Source organism: Lissotriton helveticus, chromosome 5_1, assembly GCF_964261635.1.
Source record: "Lissotriton helveticus chromosome 5_1, aLisHel1.1, whole genome shotgun sequence".
NCBI classification, from domain to species: domain Eukaryota; kingdom Metazoa; phylum Chordata; class Amphibia; order Caudata; family Salamandridae; genus Lissotriton; species Lissotriton helveticus.
This window is the reverse complement of record NC_136065.1, coordinates 1,551,324,648-1,551,351,481: the sequence shown is the minus strand read 5'-3', so window position 1 is coordinate 1,551,351,481 and position 26,834 is coordinate 1,551,324,648. Positions and strand designations below refer to the sequence as shown.

General features: G+C 49.1%; 1 protein-coding gene across 1 annotated transcript in view; it reads left to right on the top strand.

Annotated features, from left to right (window-relative positions):
• NFASC (neurofascin) overlaps positions 1-26,834 on the top strand; it is a 639,840-nt gene that overhangs the window by 533,259 nt on the left and 79,747 nt on the right. The window contains exons 27-29 of the mRNA XM_078644633.1: positions 1,471-1,686; positions 9,209-9,325; positions 23,384-23,533. Of these exons, the coding sequence (XP_078500759.1) occupies positions 1,471-1,686; positions 9,209-9,325; positions 23,384-23,533 (483 nt within the window). The remainder of the gene's footprint in view (positions 1-1,470; positions 1,687-9,208; positions 9,326-23,383; positions 23,534-26,834) is intronic.

Below are 26,834 nucleotides of genomic sequence, written 5' to 3'. Positions count from 1 at the left end.
TTGCAAATTATAAGACCATTCATTCTGGATTGGCTACTTCTAAACAGTCCACTATGAGGTAGATGATTTCTTGACTGACACTATGCTAATAAAACGCTCACAAAACTCTTGCAGGGAAACCAAGAACGCATTCCCCTTTGTGGAAAGCTGTGACTTCAGTTTTAATATGTTTCCATTTCTGATATTTCTAAACCAGTCTCTTAAAGGTGAATTTATGTGGGTAGAAAACACAATTGTCTAGATTTAGGCTAAAGACACATATGCAAATGGTTGACTTTTATCCAGTGCTAAATACAGGGATGGGTTTACAATTCGGTTTAGGATTTAGTACAGTCACTGCAGTTTGTACGACAGATATGAAAAAGTTGCTTATTTGTAAGCCTCCTTCTCTATCTTGGAGCTCTTTAGTGAATTAATAATCAAGCTGCCCTTCGTCTTGAAATGAATTGGTAATTCGGCTACTCCATCAAATTAACTGAGGCACCTACTGCCAGGGTGAGATACTCTGGGACAGTTGATATGCTGGCTACCGCAAAGTTGTAGTCATCTTTTCTTATCTCCATGAAGTTGTTGCCTGAAAACTCCAATTGTTCACATCGTTTCTATGTTCTCCTTGAAAACGACACATTTTGTAGCACTCCTCTGTACTTTAAAAGGTTTTCTAATTCTGATTTGTTTATTTTTGAATGAAAAGAATAGCTAACTCTATGAGTCCAGTAAATAAGAGATAAATATACGTTTTTTTTGTTTTTAGGAAATATAATCACTTATTATAATGTTCTATTTTCCGATACATCGGTGGAACTACTTATTGTTCATGAACGTTCCCAGTTGGAGAACTAGTATTAGAACTGGAACGTTTCATTTATTCATTGAAAACCAAAGATAGAGTAATGGAATTGAGAAATACCATTCTTAAACTCTAATGAAGAAAAGAGAAACAGAAGCTTCAAACTAGAATGTATTAATTGGAAAAAACTCAACTCAACTATTTTTTAAACCAGTATGTCATCAGTGAGGAGGTGTAGGCTAAGTAAACGGGATCAGTTGTCGTAAGACCAGGGCTTGGAGTCTTGGCATCCGTGATAGGGGCAGCTGAGGGCCGCTAAATCATTGACAAGACCTTTAGGAGGGCAGTACCTACCTGCCTCTCGCTTAGCTAATGTGTGTCAACTTTTTTTGCACCCTGTGTTCAGCCATCTATCAGGAATGGTATTACCATATGGCTGCTGTAACAAAAGATGCAATAAAGTGGGAGAAATAATTGGGTTGAAAACAGATTTTTCTTCTAGTCTGGATATTTCAAAATGATTTTTGAACGCCCGTCCAGGTTATAAGATAGCCTTTACACCTGACACACTTTTCAAGATGGGCTTTCAACAGTGTTTGAAAATCTCAAGATAGCATCTGCTGGTCTTGTTAAAAGGTGAGCCTATTCTAATTAATCTGATTGTTTTGTTTTCCTCCCAGTTGTGATCTGGGTGCCTGTGCCTACTGCTCAACCTACAGCCGGTACCAGCGCTCCCACTACAACCAGCTCTCCCACTACCACCAGCTCTCCCACTACAACCAGCGCTCCCACGACAACCAGCGCTCCCACGACAACCAGTGCTCCCACGAGTACCAGCGCTCCCACAACTACCAGTGCTCCCACTACCACTACTGCTCTCACCACCACTACCACCAGCGGCCCTCTCTCTGCCATTACAGAGATCCATCATTTTGGTACTTCATTTTTTTCTAATTTTAAATCCTCTTCAGTCTCTTCCTAGAGTTAAGTCCTAATTACGAGTACCGTCCAATGGTAGTGGATATTTATCATACCTGTTAAAATCCAATACACAGGACATGTATTGAGAACAATAATTATTGCCTATTATAAGTTTAGCTCTAGAAAATGGGGCATAACGTGGATTTTGGTGCTTTCTACGCCAAAATATAGAAGTACCCGTATTTACTGTGAATTTCTTGTCAAACTGTACCTGTGGTAAATTGTGTGTTTATCACACTCTATAACTACCTGGTACGGTACACTCTGCGCTCATAATTCCAGCCCCCGCACAGGCTAAGGTTTGAGCGGAAGTTGCACAGATCTAGATCTTTTGTCACACATAAAGAGGTCTCTTTCTCGGAGCTGCATGCTACCGCTCAGTTATAAAACTCTTTGGGCAGATACCTTCAAGCTCCAAAGAGAGATCGTAGTTTAGATATGTACCCTCATCAAAACTCGGTCATATTTCAACATCCATGCAGGATACCTTTAATGGTAGATGTTGTAGTATGAGTAATTGAGAGCATCAAAAAAAGAGTGTGTAACACATAACTCACTCTGCCCCAACCCTATAGGACTAGTGTGTACAGCTCTTGTAGGCACACTAGGCACGTGCTTAATCCTTCACTTTAAAATCTCTAAAAATGCCTCCTCCCCTCTTATATGCATTGCACGTTTTTAAACAGTAATAGAGCTGTGGGGAAGACCTAGGGGCACTTTGTAAGACAGCAGTGAATTGCCAGTAGATGTGCGAAAAGACTAGTTGTAGCTCATATTCTGCCTATAGCATCATTGCACTATGTCATGCAAACCCTGCTAATCCCGTCTTTCTTTTATTAGAGCATGTGTGAAACGATAAAGATCTTAACCAAAGCAGTGAAACCATCCATACTTTCATTGGTTCCTCTCGCCCTCACTGATTGTTTTAGTTCTCGTGTTCCACCCCCCACCCCCACCCACCAATGGCATTGCCGATGCCTACTTCATCTTCCTTACCTTTGTTATTTACCCTGCTTCTGACATTGCAAATGTTTGCACCTCTGTACATTGTTTATCATTACTTCGTTCATCCGGTTCCTCACATTGCAAATATTAACTTTTGTTTTCCTCTTACAGTATAGCTGTTTCTTAGTTTTATGTTGTCTCCTTGTATTGCTGATCTTCAATTTTATTAACCCCTTTGACAGCCAGACAGTTGATTTTTTGTGTTTGCTTTCTCCCTGCATTTCAAATTATTACATTAATTATTTCCTCTAATAGCAGCACGTTGACCCCAGATTTGTTTTTTTTTATTTTCCATGTTAATACACGAGGAGGAACAAATCTTAAGTAACTTTTATAGCAACTTGTATAGCCTGGCCCTTTCCTACTTAGGCTGGCCTTCTTTTGTAAATTGCCTTTAACTTCTAACATATAACATTGTATCAGTAAAGAAAAAGAAATGCAGTTTAAAAATACATTGCCTCTTTGCCCACTTCTTTGTTCTGTTGATTAAATTACAAGGCATGGTGGCTCCGATAGACCAGCTTTGTAAGCTGAAGTCCTAGAAAATCAAATAACTACTCTCACATTACCCTCAAATTTTAACTGATCCAGACATCGTGTTATGCTTTTCAGTAGCGGCTGCTCGTACTGTGTAGTGGTGAGGCGGGGAGGGGAGGGGGAAAAAAGACTTACTTGCTAAGACGGCCGCAGAGTTCCTCCTGATCCTCCCCTCCTTCCAGGAACTGCTGCACACAGTGCAGGCTCCCAGCTGCCAATTCCAGTGAGTCCTCTCATGCTGAGATTGGTCTGAGCACCATGGTTAGGCGCTCAGACAGATACTCGGAGCCTGTGTTGCCTCTCCACCCGGCTGTGCAACGCAGCTCGGTTTGGAGAAAAGTTAAGTGCCCATGCCGGTTTGGCCGGCCCTATCTTAGCAGTGCTCAACACTCCTACTTCCTCCCTGGTGCTTGCTGCAGCGTCACTATGGTTGTCCCCGTCCCTCCCTCAGCTCTGCTGGCATCCTGCAGGATGAAAATAAAATGATAAAAAAATGTTTTATTATCATTTTATTTATGTCCTTTGCCTCTGCTGGCTTTCAGCAGGGGGGCAGCGAGGGGGGAGGGGGGCGATGCTCCTCCGCCATAACGGAGTAGCATTTAATTTACCGGCCCTGTGTAATTGTACTACCACTCTTCTAAGGACTTACAAGTAAAATAGATGTTGCCAATGAAGTGTAAGCCAATGTTACCATGTGTTAGGGAGAGAACATAAGTACTTTAGCACTGGCTAGCAGTGGTAACGTGAGCAGAGTCCTAAGCCAGCAAAAACGAAGCCGGCAAAAACAGTAGGATTGAAGGCAAAAAGTCTATCGGGTCCATCAACAAAGTAGAAACCAATTACTAGCAACAACACAGGACTCAGTGGTGCCATATGATGCTTGAGAGCTCATTCTTGTGTAAAAGACTTTGAATACTTTGCTGGAATTGTATGGTAATTAGTGTTATGTGGATAAATAATCATACAAGACCCATCACTTGACTCCTTGGTAGAAATGATATTGCTCTTCATGTAAGATATATACATGCAAGGTGCAAACTGTACAATGGAAAAGAGCAGACATAGGCGAATATATAGAAGATTGATACAAAATACACAGTACATATCCCTGTGGGTTATAAGTAGTGGCAAATGTGCATCTGCCACTGGCAATAAGGCTACTAATGCAGTTTAGGGCTCAGAATAGGTCTCAGAAAATTATTCCCTTGGTAGCTTGGCTGTGAGCAGTCAGGTTTAACTTATGTAAATCATTTAGAAAGACCAATTCAGTAAATAATTAAGACACAAAACACAATAAAAATCCAAAACGAATTTATAAACAATAGAAAATATTTGTATCTTTCAAAAAATGACACCAAAACGAAAATAGTCCAATGTAGGGACCCAGAGATATGCATTTATAAAGATTAAACACATTCTTGTGCTTAGAAACCAATAGTGCCACTTCTGAACATTTAGTTGCCTCTGACTGGGACAAAGTCAAAGTTTGAGGCCAACCGTGATGGAGCCCTGATCAGATACACTAAGCAAGAGGCCCCGGGTAAGAGAACTGTTTCTCCAAAATTCTACATGGCTGATTTCTCAGCAGGGAGACAAGAGCTGGCTAAAAGCCAACCTATAGGATGATTCATCTCCATATTGTCCCTCCCCTTGCATCTGCTCATTCCTTCCTTAATCCTACCATCTGGCTTGGTTCAAAGAGTAGGGGTGTAAATGAAACTGGCTTCTCCTGCCAGTTTCCTCCTTCTATTGAAGATTATTGTTTAAAACCCCTCCCCCTGCTCTGACATTCCTACGTAGCAGAACCCCGCCCTCCCAGAATGGCTCTCACCCCAGGTACTACTTATCACCTCATCAAAGCAGCTTGGCTAATCCACTTAACTCTGACCAATCAGGACAGACCACTGGAAGGTGGCATTTTGGCTTACAGACAAGAAAGTCTTATAACTTCTTGTCTGTACATTTTAGGATACGTTCAGCAATACCATATTGTTGGATTTTTCAATACCATTCTAGGAAATCCTTGAATGGTATTTTTATGACATCCTTAATCTTTGTTATTATTTAATAACTTCTTGCCTTGTTATCCTATGTGGCTGGGGATTTGCAATGGGGAAAATGACATGAGCAATTTTTCCAACATAAGGGCTTATCAATCATCTTGATCCTGCCTATATCTACAGGATCCCCCCTCCCCCGGAACACGTAGGAGAGACTTTAGGGGTTCTGAATATGTCTAAATGTTTCAGATCCTTACTGCACAGTGCTCCTAGCACAAACGTCGATTTGGGGAAGCACTTTACTATAGACGCTTGCTAACTTCCGGCCCATCTCCTTGCTGCCTATGTTCTCAGAGATCCTGGAGAGGCATATTATTATACACCTCACTTCTCATGTGGAGACTACAGGATTTTTACACCCGTCCCAGTCGGGGTTCCGCTCCCACTTCTCCACCGAGACAACCCTCCTGGGGGTCACTGAGAATTTACGCGCTCGTCTTGATAAGGGTGAAACCTCGGCGCTTATTCTTTTAGATCTAAGCGCCGCATTCGATACGGTCTCGCACCCTATCCTTCTGAGAGCATTGAAACCGGCCGGGGTGACTGGCCCTGCCCTGGCTTGGCTGTCCTCTTTCTTAAACCACCGTACATTTCAGGTTGTTTCTTCCGGTTCTTCTTCTTCTGTTCGTTCATCTGCGCATGGGGTGCCGCAGGGGTCCTCCCTGAGCCCTATGCTCTTTAACATCTACGTGAGGCCCCTGGCAACCATTGTGGAAAACGCTGGTCTCTCCCTTTACTCATATGCAGATGATACTCAGATTATTTTCTCACTCTCCTCGGCCGAAGCAAATACTCCATCTGTTCTTAAACAAGAACTCAGCCGAGTGGCAGAGTGGATGCAGGCAAACCTCCTGAAACTGAACAGAGACAAGACGGAGGTGGTCATTCTGGGCAGGCATAAGTACCTCTGGAGCCCCGCACATTGGCCGTCGGAAATGGGTCCTCCACCCCTCCCAGTTACGCAACCTGGGCTTTGTTCTGGATGATTCGCTCTCCATGCGGCAACAAGTGGTCAAGGTGGCAGCCACCTGCTTTTCCATCTTGGGGTGGCTCCGGAAAATCTTATGGATGCTTCCAGTCTCGACGAGGTGCTCGGTGGTCCAGGCTTTGATCACTTCTCGCCTGGACTACGGTAATGTGCCCTATCTTGGAGTTACCTTGGAGATTCAGAGGAGACTTCAACTTGTCCAGAACTCGGCTGCCCGCCTCCTTTGTAAGGTCCCGTGGAGATCCCCTATCTCCCCCTTTCTCAAGGACCTTCACTGGCTCCGCATTGAAAACCGAGTCAAATTTAAAGCCCTTTGCTTTATGCATAAGATCAAACAAGGGTTGGCTCCGGCTTACCTACAGTCTCTTGTCCAACAATATTCTCCATCTCGCCTTCTTAGATCCTCATCTCAAGGAAACTTTCTGATTCCGCGTTTCAAACTGATGAGAATGGGTGGACGTTCCTTCTCTTGTGTTGCTCCTAGGTTGTGGAACTCTCTTCCGGTCACACTGAAACTTAAACCATCTTTGATGAAATTTCGCAGAGACCTTAAAACCTGGCTCTTTCCTCAATAACAACTGTTATTTGTAGCACTATTTCAATCGATGCCGGGAGACCCCCTGCGGGTAGCTGCGCGCCCTATAAATTCAACTACAAATACAAAATACAAATACAAATAATGTTGGGAGTGAAATGTGCAATTTCACTAAGCCCAATGTATATAAATCTTACTTATACGGATCCTTCTTATAAATACCTGACCCCCCACCACTGGGACACTTAGTGGAGACCCTTGGGGTACCTAATATGCAAAAACAGTGTAGTTTAATAATTCTAACTGCCCCAAACATCTATGTCGAGTTTGGGCAAAATTTGAATTTTAAAAGCAGTTCTGCAATAAAAGCTTCTTTTAAACTGATCTCAGGCCTCAGCAGTGCACACATGCGAGTGCAGAAAGGGCTACTGGCCTCTAAACTGCTATGCCCTATTATATACTAGGGATTTAAAGCTTGTTTGATCCCCCTGCCCTATTATGTACTAGGGCCTTATAGGGGAAGCCATACCAATCAACGGGGTACCCTAGCCCCTAGTGTTTGTAGATGTTTTCACTGTATTCTAAGTGTCTTTCAGCATAGCACTGGCCCCGGGCCTGGTTAGGCAGAGTCCAGGGACAGTCAGAGCAAGTTACCACCTGTACCAGTCAGCAAAACTAAATGAGGGATGCCCAGGGCACAAGAATGATTTTGCAAGAATAATCATACAAACATTAGTCAAGACCCAACACTTTACTCCATGGTACAAATGTATTGCTCTTCATGTAAGATATATACATACAAGGTGCAAACTGTACAATGGGAAAGCGGAGACATAGGTTAATATATATACAAGAATGATACAAAATACACTGCGTATCCCTGGAGAATTATATTAAATCAGGAGCTATGTCTTCAGTATAAAGCTCCTAGAATCAAACACATCACTCTGAAAAGTAACATGTAAAACCACTAGAGTGAGCTACTATCAATAGTGCAACTAATCTACATACCCTCTACCCATGTGGGATCTCCACGGAGTGATGAGGCATCCTTAGGAAGGCCAAAAGACCTAGTAATCGACTGAAAGTGCGATGCCGCCGACAGAAGATAATTCTAATGGTTTTGCCTGGAGAATTCCTGCTGTCCCGTGTTCTTTAAGGTGCTTATATGCAAATTCCTGTCTTTCCCAGACTCAGTCAGTGGATAAAATCCTTTATTTCCTCTTCATACAAATTCGGGAGTCCCTTGTCCCTCAGGGGCGATCCACTAGATGTATAGCAGCCTCTGGGGCAGGAAGAGAGGGAGCATTGTTTGGTGTTAAAGTTCTCCCTGCCGTGAAGTAATATGCAAGAGATTTGTTTTAATAATAGATGTTTTTTCAGGGTGCAGCATGTATGGAATGTGATGTAATTACTTTCCAATAGTCCTGGTGTATAGCTTGGGCATTCCTCGTGAAGTAATGTACAGAAAAGGAACTGGTCGAAGAGGTAATGTTTCAAGTTCTTACTAGTAATTCCATCACTGTGTACTTTATTCCTTGTTCTGATCATTACATGCCTTCCTCCCAAGGTTTGCTTCCAGGCTCATTGGGATTAGAGGAGGGTTAAAAATGGATGTACAGGGAGTAGGCGTTCCAGTTATAATCCAGCGATTGGTGGGACTTGTGATATTTGTTTTTCCAAGACATCGCTTGTAAAACCGGTCAATCGGAGGCGCACGCGCCGCATGAAATAATGGCCAAATAAGGAAGAAAGTACTCAGACGAATGGAAAAACTGGTAATTGAAAAATTACAGCTGCAAGGGCGAAAAGTGAAAGGGAGTATATACGTTTTGCCCGAAAATGAGATTCACCTTTAATTTTACACTTTTACTTCTGCAGTACACATGCACACTGTTTCCTGTCCCTTACAACTATGTCAAGTTTTAAAGGTTGAAGGCAATGTTAAAAATAAGGACGGGCCAAAGTAGAATGTTTCTTCCAAAAATGTTAAAATAGCATAAATAGACTGGTAAATTAGGTAGAAGCTTAAAAGATTGTAAGGAAACACATTTTATTTTTGAAAAGCTCATGTGTCACCAAAATTTAAAGGAAAAGGTAGTAAAGTTATTGTCAGAATGTGTGCGTACACGCAATGGACGATAATATTTTTACTATCTTCATTTAATAAGGTAGTACAAACTGCATCAGTCTTTTAGGGCGGAAGTGCCTGAATGACGTGGCAGGCAGACAGCCGCTTTCTCCCACAAATTAAGTATTACTAATGAATCTGTACCACGTGCTCCGACTTAACTTTGTTTTGACTTGTTCAGCCAGCTTTGGCCGCTCCGTCTGGAACGTCACAGCAGTACACAACGGGAACTGGGCAAACGTCACATGGATGCACAATTTCGAGCCTGGGACGGAGTTTGTGGTTGAGTATACCAACAGTAAGCATCAGGCATGCATGGGCATGGCACCGAACGTGGGATGAAGGGGTGGAATTATGCCAACTTCCAGGGTCCCAGAAAAGATGTTCATTTCTAATGCTATGAGTAGGGACCAAGTCCCAGGTGTAAGTGCTGACTGCACACGCAGCCTAGTCTACTTTTCCCACATCTGCCTATTTTGTGGCTATGTCTATGCGGGAGGGGCAGTCTGTTACACTCAGGCGAGTGAGCGAGCTCCAGAGCTGAGAGTTGGCACAATTGCATCTTTGAGGTTTTAGGGCATAAATATCTTTTTCATGGCTGAGTCATTGTCATCCAAGACCGTCAAGTCACCAGCTGGTAACCGTGATCACTGGTGAGCTTTTCATCTACATCTCCATTAAAAGCAGGCGTTGGATTTCTCTGTAAGGTGTCGCCGTCAGCCGAGGTGTGTGTGATCGAACATCTGCATGGTACAAGGCTCAGTCGATGGTTCCTGCATGCAGAAGTCTGTGCTATAGGAAGAGGTGCCAAGAGAAGTGACTACTCTTTGTGTCACACAGCGCACCAGCAGTATCTGCCACCTGACTGGTCATGGTGGGCCCTTGCGTGAAACCACCTGGGACACGCATTCCCCAACACACCACCTTGAGTCTAGGGCTCACCTAGAGACAAACACAGTGCCTGCTGCCTGCACTACCATCACCTCAATCACTGCATGCCTCTCTAGGGAATGGGGGCATGTTGGCAGAAAGGGCATTACTGAAGCTCCATTCCTCTTAGGATTCTGTGTAGTTTTTTTAACTAGTATGAGCAGAGAAAGATATACCTTCGTTTATATTGTTTATTAAGTTTATATGCATAGGGTACACATTGGGCATACATTTAATATCTGAGAGAGACACGTTAGTATTAGATTCCTTACCTTAGAATATCCCCAGGCGTCAGACTGGATCCGGAAATATTTGCGTAGCAGTACCCTTGCGCGTCGGTAGGCGTCGTCTGCGGCTCCGCTTCTGTCGTCGGCGTCGTGGGCGCCGTGATGACGTCGTCGGAGTACTTAGACGCCGCCTCCGCGTGCTGACGTCAGTTCTTCTTTTTTCCGCGCCAGCAAGCGCAGATCTGGAAAAAGCAGTAACCCTAGTCATTTTTTGACTAACTTTTTGATCATTTTTGATTGTTCTCGAAGTCTTCGACTCCGACGGTGCCGTAGGGATGCCCGGCTTTAAGCACTGCGATGATTGCGACCGACTGATGTCGGTCACGGATCCTCACCGCGTGTGTTTATCTTGTCTCGGCGTCGACCACGACGACAAGGCCTGCTCCGACTGCCGGGCCCTCTCTTCGAAAGCCAGACGGGAGCGGTCCCGCAGGCGGCTCGAACTCCGGCAGTCGGTCCCACGCCGCGAGAGGTCCCGATCCCATGGGAGGTCGAGGGACAGGTCGCGGGCTCGGAGCCACCACAGTTCCGAGAGTAGGCCGCACTCCTCCGGGTCGAAGTCGTGGTCAGGTAAGCGGCACAAGAAGTCCAAGCGGCGTCATCGCTCTTTGGACTCCCCCCGACGCTCGCGCGATGCGGCCGGGGGTTCAGGTGACACCACCCACGCGGCTCCGACGGAGTCGCGGGCGCCGCGTCCAGCCCCATACCCTACGGTCCCTAGGCTAAACGCGACGCCGGAGGAGGTCGAGCGCTTCCTCATGGCCATGAGGAAACTCTCTCCTCCGACGGGCTCCGCGGCGCCTTCGGGCCCAGCGGACCCGTCTGGGGCCCCTAGCGGGTCGGGGGGATCTGCCCCAACGCCGTCGGGTGATTCGGCCCCGGCGCTGCAGGTTCCCGTTATCCCGACGCCGCCGGCGCCTACGGGACCGGCGCCGAGGGGTTCAGTTGTTCCGGCGCCTTCGGGCCCGGCGCCGCAGGACGCCGCTGGACCTCCTTCGGGATCTGGTTCGTCGCCGGTGGACCTTACGACCTCCCCGGCGTCGGACCCTCAGGTGTCGCCTCCGGCGCCGTCCTCGGGCGGCGCCGTCCCCGGTTCCACCTTCGTTCCTGTTCAGGCGCCGGAACGGCCCCGATGGGCGCCGCTCCAGACGTCGTTTGGAGAGTTTCACTTCTATGAACAGGCCCCATTAGTTGAGAACCCTGAGTTTCAGGAGATGGGTGATGAAGAGGACTGGGAGGGGTCTGAGGACCCTCTGACCAGGGAGTGTCAGTCTCATGAGTACTGGACAGGTGACCTTGGGGATGCCAGTGGTCTGGACACTTCGCCGGACACTGGCTTTGTCTCCCCTCCTACCGTGGCTTCGGAGGAGGGGGCAACATATAGTGTGGTGCTGATGAGGGCTGCCAAGGCCTTGGGCCTTGAGCTCCCCGTCGCGGCCGTGAGGACTAACCTCCTCACTGAGGTCCTTAAACCGCAGTCAAGCTCGGCCGAGCCTCTGCTGCCCTTTAATGAGGCCTTGACCGACGTTCTTCTGGGCACTTGGTCCAAGCCCGCTACGGGTTCGCCCGTAGATAGGAACGTGGCCAGACGCCACCGCCCAGCCCCGGGCGACCCATGTTTCCTGTCCTCCCACCCTACCCCCGAGAGCCTGGTCATCCAGGCCTCCAATTCCCAGACCGCATTCCAGTCAGCCCTGCCGGACAGGGAATCCAAGAGGTATGACCAGTATGGGAAGAAGATCTTCTCATCCCTTAGTCTGGGCCTGCGGTCTTCCAACACCGCCTGCATCTTGTGACGTTACACCCACTCTGTGTGGGATAAGGTCGCGGAGGTGCTGCCAGAGTGTCCGTTGGAGGTGCTGGCCAAACTCGGCCAAGCCCTTGTGGAGGGCCGGGATGCAGCCAAGTATTCCATCAGGTGTGGGCTGGATACCACCGACTCGCTAGGTAGAGCGATGGCAACGACGGTGGCGGTCAGACGCCACGCCTGGCTGAGGTCCGCCAACTTCTCGGCAGATGTCCAGAACACACTCATGGACATGCCATGCCGTTCGATGGTCGTCGCCTCTTTGGCGACAAGGCAGACCATGCGCTTGAGCGCTTTAAGGACTCCAGGGCTAAGGCCAAGTCCTTGGGCCTCTCGGGCCAGCGGCAGCAATCGGCTGCCTTTCACTCCTTTCGTGGCCACGGAAGGGGTGCGCCCACACGCGCCGCCAGCCATGCTCCGCAGGGCAATACCCAACGCGGTGGCGGCAGTGGGAACCGCCGTCCGGGCGGTCGGGGTAACGGCGAGGTCAGTCCACACCTTCCCCCGCAGCATCCGCCTCAAAACCCTCCTAGTCCGTGCTTTCAGGCCCATGTGACGCCAGTGGGGGGCAGGGTTCGCCATCACCACCTCCACTGGCGCACTGTCACATCAGACAGGTGGGTGCTGCAAATCGTGCGAAGGGGCTACTCCCTCCCCTTCGAGGCGACTCCTCCAGCCATGCCACCGCAGAACCACCGTGTATCGGGGGATCATTTGCGACTTCTGCAGGAGGAAGTTACGGCCCTCTTGGCCAAGGGGGCCATCGAGCGCGTTCCTGGGCCAGAAGTAGGGTGTGGTTGCTACTCCCACTACTTTCTGGTACCCAAGAAGGGCAAAGGGGGCCTACGCCCTATCTTGGAGTTACGGAACGTCAACAGCTTCCTCCGGAAGGAGAAGTTCAAGATGCTGACACTGGCTCCGGTCCTACCTGCCCTGGACCCAGGAGACTGGATGGTAGCGTTGGACTTGCAGGACGCTTACTTTCATATCCCCGTCCTGCCTGCCCACCGGCGCTACCTGCGGTTCATGGTTGGCCACGAGCACTTTCAGTTTACCGTGCTCCCCTTCGGCCTTACCAGCGCCCCACGGGTGTTCACCAAGGTGATGGCGGTGGTCGCAGCTCATCTGCGCAGGTTAGGGGTTTCAATCTTCCCCTACCTCGACGACTGGTTGTTGAAGGCGGGCTCGCCCCAGACAGTCGTCAGCCACCTCCAGACTACGGCAGACCTCCTGCACCAGCTGGGGTTCTCCCTCAATGTGCCGAAGTCACACCTGTGCCCCTCTCAGAAGCTCCTCTTCATCGGAGCGGTTCTGGACTCGGCGCGGTTTCGGGTCTATCCGCCCGAACAGCGGGTCCGGGATATTCGGGCTCTGATTCCCATCTTTCAGCCGTTATCCCGGGTTTCGGTCAGGTTGACGCTGCGGCTTCTGGGGCTGATGGCCTCCTGCATCCTACTGGTGCATCACGCCAGGTGGCGGATGCGGGCTCAGCAGTGGGACCTGAAGTTTCAGTGGGCCCAGCATCAGGGCAACCTATCCGACCACGTCCTGATCTCGGAGGGCACTGCGAGACAGCTGCAGTGGTGGCTTACGGACCGCGATTGGGTCAGCGGCAGATCCCTCTCCCTTCCCCAACCAGAGCACGTAGTTGTGACGGACGCGTCCCTCCAGGGCTGGGGAGGCCACATGGGAGAGGCGGGAGATCAGAGGCCTCTGGTCTCCGGCGGAGACCCGGCTCCACATCAACCTGTTGGAGCTCCGGGCGATTCGTCTGGCACTGAAGGCATTCCTCCCCTCTGTCCGGGGGAGTGTAGTGCAGGTGTTCACGGACAACACCACTGCCATGTGGTACTGCAACAAACAAGGCGGGGTGGGGTCGTGGACCCTTTGCCAGGAGGCTCTGCGCCTCTGGCAGTGCCTGGTGGCTCAACACCTGGCAGGTTCTCTGAACGCCAGGGCGGACAAGCTCAGCCGTCGGTGCATGATGGATCACGAATGGCGTCTGAACTCGGACGTGGCGCAAGGCCTCTTTCAGCGATGGGGAGAGCCTTGGTTAGATCTGTTCGAGGCATGTGGGCTGCTAAATTCATATCTTAGCATTAGATCGCCGCCTAGTGTTGGGCTCGGATGATTGCACATTGTTGTCCTGGAAGAGTCTTCGAAGTATCCTGAGATAGGTGGCTCCTCCCCTGGACTACAGTGCGCATGGGCATCGGCTCCATCCCCAGATTGTTTTTTTCCGCCATTGGGTTCGGATGTGGTCTCGACGTCTTACTGTCGGAACCAAGTAAAACTAACTTTTAACGGCCAAAAGGCCTCGATTTTCTTGCGTCGGTATTGTCTGCGCACGGTCTCGAGTCTTCCGTCTCTTGGAGCCGGAATAAGCGGGGTTTTCTTCGCTCTCTGAACTTTGAGGCCTTCTCATCGCGACACGACTGCAAGCCTTTACGGACATGGAGCGGAGCCCGTTTAAGTACTGCCCGCTCTGTGGGTCCAAGTACCCACACATCGATCTACACCCCGTGTGTAACAAGTGCCTTTCGCCGGACCACGACGACGGCAAGTGCAAGGCCTGTGCACAGTTCCGCTCAAAGAAAACTCTCAAGCTTCGGCGCGCGGTGCGCTTGGAAGCTAGGCAAGCGGCCCCGGATCCGGAGAACATCTTCGGCGACCAGGAAGAAGAGGTCCAAGGTCACCATCTACAAATCTCCCCATCACAGACGGAGGTCGAGGCGGATCCGGGAGACGACGACGGAGTCGCGGGTCAAGTCCTCGAATACGTCGAAGAGGTAGGAGACGACGATGAGATTTATGGGGCCGCGGCAGACAGCTCGGGGGACGAGCTCTGCCCTGAAGGTTACGAAGATGCCGACCGGGACACGGGATCGCCTGTCGGCCTTACCCAGGACCCGTTGCCGCAAGCCACAGCCCCGCCTTCGGGCCCGGCTACGGACTCACTTGCTGGGCACGCTGTTTCGAAACCGAAACTGAAACCATCGGGGTCGTCAACACCTAAAATGGCCGACCCGAAATCGAAACTGAAACCTAAGGACTCGAGTGTCCCTAAGATGGCTGCCGTGCCAGTGAAGAAATCGGTGCCCGTCACCCCATCGGCTCCGTCGACCTCCGGTCCGCAGAAGCCGAGGAAGTCTGTCGATTCCGATGCTCCAAAATCGAAACCGACGCCCGAGGAAGGGGCCCCCAAGAAAGATGGTCGGCACGGATCAGCGGCTACGGCGCCGTCCAAGCCCGCCAAGGTCGGCTCCAAAGAGGCTACGCACAAGAAGTCTGCGCCCCGGCCTCAAGAATCGGAGGTGCCGAAGACGGTTTCCGCGCCCAAAACGCACAAGGCCCACGAGTACGTCGGATCCGAGGGACCGCTCAAAGCATCCTTGTCGGCGACGAAACCCACTGGCAGTGTACCGTCCCCCATTGCGGAGTCACTGCAGAGAATCAGGGAGAAAGCCTTTGCTCCATCGGCTCCGATGCCATCACCGCAGCCGCAAAAGGACACTCCGGCAAAGCCTTCTGGAAAACTCCTCTTTCTCTTGCCACCTAAGGAGGCGCCGAAAGCGTTTTCGACGAAATCGGCTCCGAAACAGGGTTCCTCGCTGGCTGACCCTCTTCCACGTCGTGTACTCGAATCGGAAGACGATTCAGAGCATTTCATCGATGCTGCCACCGGCAAGCTGACACTCTATAAAAGGAAGATCTCTTCTGAGCCGGTGGACTCCTACATCATCCCACTGAAGAAAAAGAGGGTGCCCCTTGACGCCTCAGGCCTCACGGAACCGATTCAGCCTCCTCCAAGACGGAGCCCTACTCACTCCCCAGAACACTCTGTGGGTGAGGGATATGATGAGGATGAGCAGTATAATTTCCCTATCGATGAACCTGATGTACAACCGGATTCATACGACGACACTGGTGACCAGAACACCCAAGGTGTGGGCCAAGACCCGCAGACCTTTAATGCACGTGCATCCCCGACTGAGGACTCAGCAGGATTTCATGCACTAATTGAAAGGGCGGCGGCCAATCATGATGTGGACATGCATGCCGACCCGGTTGAGGAAGACTTCCTTTTCGACACCTTTGCAATATCTGAAAGGACAGTAAAAACACTTCCTATGCTGAAAGGTGTCCTCAAACATGCTGGGGACATTTTTAAGGAGCCTACGAGGGCGAGAGTGGTCAACCCTCGCATTGAAAAGAAGTACAGGCCGGCACCTGCGGACCCCGCCTACATCCGGGGACAATTGCCACTGGACTCTCTTGTGGTTGCCAATGCCAGGAAACGTGCCAACTCCCAGACAACGGGTGAAGCTCCTCCCCCGGATAAGGAGTCCAAAGTGCTAGAGGCAGGAGGCAAAAGAGTGGCTGCACAGGCGGCAAACTTTTGGCGCATCGCAAATACACAGGCGCTCCTGGCGCGTTATGATAGGGCGCACTACGACACCCTAGAACAGGTTATACAACACCTGCCCCCACAGTTCCAAGAAGGCACCAAAATGCTTATTGAGGAAGGAAAGCTAATATCAAACGCAGCCATCAAGTGCGCACTTGACGCTGCGGACACAGCTGCTAGGGCTATCAACACTAGCGTTATGCTGAGAAGACAAGCGTGGCTCCGCATCTCAGGGTTTAAGCAGGATATTCAGACAACAATTCTTAATCAGCCAGTCAATCCTGATAGTCTGTTTGGTCCGGATGTTGACACCACCCTAGAGAAAATAAAGAAGGACACAGAAACTGCTAAGTCTATGGGGGCCCTACAGTCCCAACAGTTTCGTGGCAGCAATTTTCGTCGCTCAGGTGCACGTGGAGTCACCAGAGGACAAATGGGTCAACAATCCCAGTTCTCCAAAGGTGGGGCGCAATCCTCGTTCACTAAACAGAACAAAAGAGGTTACAGGAATAACAGCAACAGAGGTCGCGGCAGAGGAAACAACAGCTCCCGCACCTCTACTCCAAGCAAACAGTGACTTTCTGTCACTGCCCCCCGACCACCTAACACCTGTCGGGGGGAGACTGCAGCAGTTCCTGCCCGTCTGGAGAAACATCACCACAGACAGGTGGGTGCGACAACTAGTCCAGTATGGTTATTGCCTAGAGTTGAAATCCACTCCACCCAACATCCCACCAAGGCAAAGGCCTATGTCCGCAGAGCACTTGCACTTATTGCAGCAGGAAGTGGTGGCGATGCTGCAAAAAGGCGCAATCGAGCTCGTGCCGGTGGGGGAGGAAGGCACAGGGGTATATTCCCTGTACTTCCTTATTCCAAAGAAGGACGGTTCTCTCAGGCCCATTCTCGATCTACGTCCCCTCAACCTGTACATACTGTCAGAACATTTTCATATGCTTACACTGCAGCAGATTCTTCCCTTGCTAAACCAGGGAGACTTCTTAGCAACCTTAGATCTCAAGGATGCTTATTTCCACATTCCACTACACCCGTCACACAGGAAATACCTCAGGTTCACTATTCAAGGCAGGCACTACCAGTTCAAAGTCCTACCCTTCGGGGTCACAACAGCCCCGAGGGTGTTCACCAAGTGTCTAGCGACAGTGGCGGCGCACCTCAGGAGGCAGAATATCCATGTCTACCCCTACCTAGACGACTGGCTCGTACAAGCCAAGTCAGAGCAACAGTGCGCCGCAGACATGTCGACTACAATTCACCTTCTTCACGATCTGGGTTTCTCCCTAAATTACCCAAAATCGCATCTTCAGCCGGCACGTGTCCGGCAGTTCCTGGGTGCTACGATCAACACCCTGACAGCCATGGCTCAGCCAAACCAAGTCAGAATCGACAGCATTCGGTCGCTGATCCAACGATTCAGACCACGACACTCCCTGCCAGCGAGAGTGTTCATGCAGTTGATAGGCATGATGGCCTCCTGCATCTTCATAGTCCCTCACGCACGGTTGCATATGCGCCCGCTCCAGGAGTGCTTAGCGAATCAGTGGACACAGGCTCGTGGGCAATTGACAGACCTAGTGTTGGTTACCAGTCGGGCATACGACTCTCTGCATTGGTGGACTCCACACAACCTTTGCAAGGGCCGACTGTTCCAAGAGCCCGTGCCGCAGATTGTCCTGACAACGGACGCATCTCTCCAGGGATGGGGAGCTCATGTGCTCACTTACACAGTGCAGGGACTATGGACGACGCAGCAACAGAAGATGCACATCAACTATCTGGAACTGATGGCAATCTTCATGGCGCTCAAGTCCTTCATTGTACATCTGAGCAACAAGGTCGTGCTAGTCCGGACGGACAACATGACCGCGATGTACTACATTCAAAAGCAGGGAGGCACCCACTCGCCACAGCTGTCTCATCTGGCTCAGAGCATGTGGAAGTGGGCCATTCAGAGGAACATTTTCCTCATGGCAGAACACCTCCCAGGAAAGGACAATCAGATGGCGGATCTGCTCAGCAGATACAGCCATCAGATGCACGAGTGGGAGATACACCCTTCTGTTCTCCACCCGTACTTCCAGCAGTGGGGTCATCCGGAGATAGACCTGTTTGCAACAAAGGAGAACGCAAAATGCCGACTCTTTGCCGCCAGGTTCCCTCACCCACAGTCGCAGGGGAATGCGATATGGATGAACTGGTCAGGCAAATTTGCGTACGCTTTTCCGCCAGCCCCTCTAATACCGCTGGTCGCAAGAAAGCTAAGGCAGCACTCCATGACTCTCATCCTGGTTGCTCCAACGTGGGCACGCCAGGCTTGGTACACCACGTTCCTCGAACTCTCAGTGGTGCCGCATCAAAGACTGCGCCTCACGCCCAGTCTTTTGACGCAGAACCATGGAGACATTCAGCATCCAGATCCACAACAGCTCAACCTGGCGATCTGGCTCCTGAAGTCCTAGAGTTTGGATACCTTAACCTACCTCCAGAATGCATGAGTATCATCAAGGAGGCGAGGAAACCAACTACTAGAGCATGCTATGCTGCTAAGTGGAAGCGTTTTGTCATCTACTGTACGTCCAATGACATCAACCCACTAGATGCATCTATCCCCAACATCATCTGCTATCTGTTACATCTCTACAAGTGCAATCTGGCGTACACTTCCATTAGGATACATCTATCAGCCATAGCGGCTTATCTTCAGAACAGGCAGCACCTCTCTGTCTTCAGAGTGCCCGCCATTAAAGCCTTCCTTGAAGGTCTGAAGAGAGTCATTCCCCCAAGGACACCGCCAGCTCCGGTGTGGAACCTCAACGTCGTTCTCACCAGACTGATGGGTCCACCATTTGAGCCACTGCACTCGTGTGAGCTCCAATTCCTTACGTGGAAAGTGGCCTTTCTTATAGCTATTACGTCTCTGAGGCGTGTCAGTGAGCTGCAAGCGCTCACAATACAAGAGCCATTCATTCAAATTCACCCAAATAGGGTAGTGCTACGCACTAACCCTAAATTCCTTCCTAAGGTGGTGTCACAGTTTCATCTAAATCAGACCATTGACTTACCAGCATTCTTTCAAAACCCGCAAACGGTGGCGGAAAGGATGCTCCATACCTTAGATGTACGAAGGGCGTTGATGTACTACATAGACAGGACACAACACTTTCGAAAGACAAAGCAACTCTTTGTTGCCTTCGCACCACAACACAAAGGCAACCCAATCTCCAAGGCAGGGATAGCCAGGTGGATTGTTAAGTGCATCCAAATATGTTATCAGAAAGCGAAGCGCACTTTAACAATACCCCCCAGGGCGCACTCCACACGCAAACTGGGGGCATCCATGGCTTTCCTGGGGAACATTCCTTTGGAGGACATTTGCAGAGCAGCCACGTGGGTCACACCACACACCTTCACAAAACACTACTGTGTTGATGTGCATTCCAAACAGCAAGCTGCTGTAGGACAGGCTGTTCTCAAAACACTTTTTCAAGTTTCTGCAGCTGGCACGGGCAACCGCCGCTGATGGAGGGACTGCTATGTATTCTATGCTAAGATATGAATTTAGCAGCCCACATGCCTCGAACTGAATATGCTACTTACCAGTATGCATCTGTTCTTGGCATGTAGGGCTGCTAACATTCATATCGCCCGCCCTCCTCCCCGGTGCCTGTCGCAGCTGCAGATATACTATTGTATTTATTCATTAGCATGGACATCCTTTACACTTTTCACTCCATCTTCTGCCACAATGGCGAAAAACAATCTGGGGATGGAGCCGATGCCCATGCGCACTGTAGTCCAGGGGAGGAGCCACCTATCTCAGGATACTTCGAAGACTCTTCCAGGACAACAATGTGCAATCATCCGAGCCCAACACTAGGCGGCGATCTAATGCTAAGATATGAATGTTAGCAGCCCTACATGCCAAGAACAGATGCATACTGGTAAGTAGCATATTCAATTCGCCACCGAGGAGAACGCGCAATGTCATCAGTTCTGCGCGTTGGAATTTCCAAGGCGGCACTCGCTCGGAGACGCTTTTCGTCGCGAGTGGAGTTGCGGTCTGTTGTACGCCTTTCCGCCTATACCACTTCTGCCCAGAGTGCTGAAGAAGATCAAGCGCGACCGGGCCCAAGTCATCCTTGTGGCTCCAGACTGGGCGAGAAGGTGCTGGTATCCAGAGCTACTCAGTATGTCAGTCGGTCCCCCGGTTCGTCTGCCTCTTCAGGAGGACCTTCTGTGGCAGCAGCAGGGGACGGTCCTCCACCCGAACCTGTCCAGTCTCCACCTCCATGCTTGGAGATTGAGCGGCGACAGTTGAGGCCATTTGACTTGCCTCCTGAAGTTTGTAACATTATTCTGGCAGCCAGGCGTCCCTCCACAAAATCGGTATACGCCTGCAGGTGGAACAGATTTGTGGCATGGTGCACAGCAAAGGCTGTGGATCCCCTCAATGCCCCTCTTTCTGAGGTCCTTCTCTTCTTTCTTTCTCTTGCCCAGCAGGGCTCTGCTCTGGGCACTATCAAGGGCTACCTTTCTGCCCTTTCAGCCTTTCTCAGGCTGCCTGATCAACCTTCTTTGTTCAAGTCCCCTATTGTTAATAGATTTCTTAAGGGCATCACACACACGTTTCCTCCTGTTCCGTTTGTGATGCCTCAGTGGGACTTGAACCTGGTTCTTACATTTCTGATGTGCGCTCCCTTTGAGCCACTTCACAATTGTCCTCTATGCCTTCTAACTCTGAAGACTGCTTTCCTGGTTGCCATCGCCTATGCCAGGAGAGTGAGTGAGCTCCAGGCCCTTTGTTGTACTCCACCTTTCCTTTCTGTCCATCCAAACCTTCTTTCCTGCCCAAGGTTGTCACGGCTTTCCACATCGGGCAGTCAATCACCTTGCCAACCTTCTTCCCGCCACCGCATCCCTCTAAAGAGGAAGAGCGGCTCCACCGTCTGGACCCAAAAAATGCGCTCTCATTCTACTTGGATCGCACACGCCAGTTCCGGGTGGATGACCAACTCTTTGTTGGTTACGTGGGCGCGAAGAAGGGGAAAGCGGTGCACAAGAGGACCATCTCTCGGTGGATCATCCTGTGTATCCAGGCATGCTACTCCTTGGCTAGGAAGGAGCCTCCTGCTGGATTGCGGGCTCATTCTACCCGAGCCACGGCGACTACCACTGCCCTGGGCAGGGGAGTGCCCTTACAAGACATCTGTCAGGCAGCTACGTGGGCATCGCTGCACACGTTTGCGACACACTACTGCCTGGACAGCCAATTCCGGAGGGATGGCTTCTTTGGCCGTTCCGTCCTCCGGAACTTTCTGGTGTGATTATTGGTTCGCAGACCCACCACCGGGGTTGGTATTGCTGGGGTATCTATTCTAAGGTAAGGAATCTAATACTAACGTGTCTCTTTCAGATGCACAAGTTACTACTTGTGTAACGATATATCTGTAAGAGACATTAGTTAGTATTAGATTCCTTACCGACCCACCCATCCTCCCCGTTCTGCGAACCAATATCTAGGCTTAGGGTTGTCCCCTTTCAGGGCCCTAGTTTCAATGGCACCAGTGTTGGTTTTTAACATGGCTCTGCGTTTCTGGCGCGGAAAAGCTGTGTCTAAGAACTGATGTCAGCACGCGGAGGCGGCGTCTAAGTACTCCGACGACGTCATCACGGCGCCCACGACGACGGACGCGGAGCCGCAGACGACGCCTACCGACGCGCAAGGGTACTGCTACGCAAAAATTTCCGGATCCAGTCTGACGCCTGGGGATATTCTAAGGTAAGGAATCTAATACTAACTAATGTCTCTTACAGATATATCGTTACACAAGTAGTAACTTGTGCATTTGACATTTAGCTTCTCAGAATACCACACAGACTGAAGCTTTGAAAGCCATCTCAGAGTGGTGGTTCAGTTTTTGTAGCATTACTATTCAGTTTTCACAAGCACTACTGGTCATAGCATTATCGTGCTTCATGCATGGGATTTTACTCTCATCCTCACAATTTCCAGGGTCCTGCAGTGAGACCAGGGGCCACGTGCAGATCTAGATTTCTGTACCACACAGAGTTGATTGATAATATGCCCCCTGAAGTACCTAATGCACAAGACCATTTTATCCAAGTTTCTATTACCATTTGCCATTCAGTCTGTTTAACATTTGGGACTCTTGGTCCCCTGGACACATTTGCTACTACTCCGGAATCCGAGATTGGACATTGTAAGGCTACGATGGAACTTTTCCTCTAATTAAATGCTGAGTCTGTAAAAATATATGCCTGAAAAAAATCACATTCTCCGTTCTAAAAGAATTAAAAATAGTGAGAATGGAGCAGGGTTCAGCAGGTTAAACATTCCACGTGAGGGATTCCGTAACAACCAGCTGGCTGATATCTTTTCAAAGCTGAAGACTGGGGAGTCCACCACTACGGGCAATTTAGAATGAAGAACCTGCCGCAGTCAAGGGGCGTCTCTCGACCTGACTTGTGAAATGAGTCACTTTAGCTGCCTGCTGTTCAGATCCCCTATGTCACATCCCCCACAAAATACAGAAAGAATGCTCTGATTACTTTGTGACAACGGGAGTTCGAGGCAGTTGATGCTAAGGGTGACCACTTCACGTGAAAAGCCACGTTGGGGCCTGCTCGGTGCATGGGACTCTCATGCTTTGACAGGGCTGCCTGTGACTTTTCACAGCATGTTTAATACCGTCCATGTTCATCCTTTGAGCATTGAGAGCCTTTTGTACGCCATTTTGGGTTCGATAGGTGGCACCAGTAGCCACATATTGCATGGGGCATGCCTTCCACGGCTGTGCTCATTCTCATCAGCAACCGTAGGAGACATGGAACTTCCGCCCACCCCCTTGCTTGGTGGATTTCTGACATGACCTTTTTTCCTCACAGGTAACAATACAGTGAGAGCAGTTCCTGTGAAAGCTCAGGCCCCCTCGGTGCAGCTGATGGATTTGACACCCGGAATGACCTACATGCTGCGGGTGTATGCCCGGGATTACAATATCAGCAGCCATACCATCACGTTTGTGACCAGCTCAGGTGAGACGGCTCCCCCGGCAGGGCCGCACACCTAATGTCATTCCACTCTCAGCTACAGGTGGAGGGTCACTGCACGGTGCAAATGTACCCTATCTCAGAAAATAGCCAAACGCACTGGTTTTGTATTCATTACATTTGTTTTTTTATATACTGGGGGCTCCGTAGCATTTGAGAAATCCTTTTTTCGAGTTGTAGTTCTATTTTATTTTCAATACTGATAAGGAACAAGCCTGCTCTTTCTTGTTTTCATTTCGTAATTTCATCTTTAATAGGTAGCTAGAATACCCTCATAAAGTCGAAAAAGAGATCATTTTAAAGATTAAAACACTTCGTTGTTTCATTGTGACTTTGTACATTCTGCGCCATTTGAATCCAGATTACAGGAACCAGGGTACAGACCAAGTCACATGAATGGTTCAGTTACTTACCGGTTGTCTTCATTACCCCAATTGGTAGTTCTCCTAGTCCCAGTCCTTACACTATGAGGCAGGCAGGCAACTAAAGCCAAATTTCGGTTGGGGGGCTGAAAAATATTTCGGGGGGGCTAATTCTTCCACAATAGACAGAGTGGCTGTAAGAAGGGGTCAACACACACGAAAAAGCCTAATTTGCAAGTAAATGGTCTGTTAAAGACCTGTTAAGTACTCGGGCGCGGCTGCAATGAGATGCTCGCCAGCCAGCAAAATGTCTCCGCCGGGCTGACACACACGACGGGGAGGGGGGGGGGGGCTGAAGCCCCGTGAGCCCAATGGGTGTTGCGCGCCTGCTATGAGGTGACTGTGCCTCAGACAGAGATTTTACCATGCCACAGGATTGAAGATCCCAGCTACTCTTGTATTTACTCTATTTCTATTACTCACACAGTACAAAACATCCCCCTTCTTATCTCCTCCTGTATATAAGAAGGCCTTCCGATTGAAGGTGCAACTACTGGAGAGAGGGAGGGATGTGAACTGGGATGAGAACGACAAAGAATGGGGTAATGAAGATTACCTGTAGGTAGTTGAATCCTAACTCCATGAGGATATACCAAGCTACCAGAAAGTTGTGCCAACAATTACTTCATTGCCAACTTCAATACAGTAGAACCAAAAGTACATTCCAATGAATTTTTTAGAACCAATCTATAGTGTTTTACATACGTTTGGTGAGATGACCAAGTAGCAGCCTTGCATATCTCTTGCATGGGAGCACCTCAGCCCATGAAATGAAACTGACACTGCTCCTGTGGAGCTTCCCTGAATATTAAAAGAGGAAATCACTTGGCAAACTCGTTTACTTATTGTCTAAGATGCTACTTTTTTGCCCTTGTTTGTTGAACCATAAAATGTATTGACCGATCTGAATTCATTGGCACAATTTAAATACATGGATAAAGTATCCATCATATAAAGAAAAGGGAATCTGGGAATCTGTTTCCGACTGCAAAAGTGACAGTATGAGTTCCTGGGATAAATGAACACATGAATGGACCTTTTGAGATGAACTTAGGTACCAATTTAAGTCTGACTATGTCAAGTAAGAACCTTAAGGAGGAATAGAATATGACCAAGGTACCCAATTTGCCCAGTCTTTTCACCAAAGTAATTGCTACCAGAAAGGCTCTTGTTGAGGAAAACCATAAGAGGTCTGCCTCCTCTAGCATTTCATAAGGGTTTTGCTGCAATCCCCTCAAGACTATAGGAAGGTTTCAAGTTGGAATAAGATTTGTCACCACAGGGCTTTTTAACCTATGGAAGCCTTGGCACTAGTGGGGATACGTTGGAGCAGTCCTGACCTATGCTAAGAGCTTTTATGGATGCCCACTAGGAGGATAAAGTAGTAGGCGCTTAGCCCTGCAAAAAACCATTCCTGAGAAACTCCAATATCTGGAAATTGTTCCCTGTCATAGCATCTAAACTCTTGAAACCATACCACCTCTGGAATGATCCCCAATGTTTCCTATATGATGTAAGACTTGAAACCGTTGGTGATATCTGCATGTCATGGCTGGCTTATTTCCTCAGTTCCAAATTTACCCAAGCTGTCAATTTGAGCTGCTGAAACGGAATTGCTGGAAGAAGAAGGCTACAAGAATAGGTGAAGAAATTCACCCTTCTCCGGATAGAGTAATGAGAAGGGAAAACCAAGGATGCAGATTACTGATATTCTCTCCTGAATCTCCCGAAGCAGCTTCGAGAGGAGAAGTATTGGTGGGAAGGCACATAAGATTCCCCGAGGCCAAGGGACTGACAAAGCATCTACCGCCTGTAGACAAATTAGCTCAGTGCAAAACACCAGAAGCATTGCATTGTACTGCGATGTGCAGGTCTATCCACAGTGTTCCAAGTGTGAACTAATCTGTCTGAACTCTCCAAAAGACAGATGGATGTTTCCAGATAAGACTGTCGGACCAGAAATGTATCTGACCTTGAATGTACAACTGCTCTAATTTTTTACTTTGACTTTGATCTTCGGGAGTAACTTTTCAGGACCGATTACCAAATGCAGCTCCCCTGCCGCAGGTCTAATCTCAAAAGTGACGTTTGTCCTGAAAATTCTGCACTGGACGTTTCACCAAAAAGGATTTTTTACCAGAGAAAAGCTTCAAAGTTTTAAGGATTTTCTTTTTTCTCTACAGCCTTATAGACAATTCCATCCTTTGGACCTGTAAAAAGCAGTTTTTGAATCAAGAGTCTCTTCGCTGAGTCAAGCTTCCACAACTTCATTCAGAGAAGACGTCATCCTGCTACCGCTGCTCCCATAGAGGGCACGGCATACCTTAAACAGTCAAACAACACATCTGAATGCAATTGCGATAAAAGTTCCATATCCCCCAACATGGTCTTCATTTTTCTTAAGGCAATCATACAACTGGAACTCCTTCAACAGGATCCGTGTGATTTACGCTGCATATATATTTGCCCTGATTGCAAAGTTTGAATCGGAGTACGACATCTTGAACGTCACTTCGGTCTTTTGTCTGCCATGCCTGGTAGAGTAAAATCCTCTTATGCTAAGGGAGATGTTAATGCCATTGAAGCTAAGATTGTGTTCCCCTTCAGGGTGAGAGGTAAATTGTCCACATAGCCATGAAGGTTGTAGCTCTTATAAAGGACTTGTAGGATAGATGTTTCTTCCGTAGCCTTCAACTCCCTTAATGCTATGTTAAGTACATCGTGAAGAGGTAAATCAACCACTTGCACACCACTGTACTGGGAGTAAATCCCCACTTCTTCTTGGGGCTTCCCCCCATATTTTAAGACATCATCGGCATACTTTAGGCGGTCTCACACAGCCAGGAGCCCTGGATATTTTATCT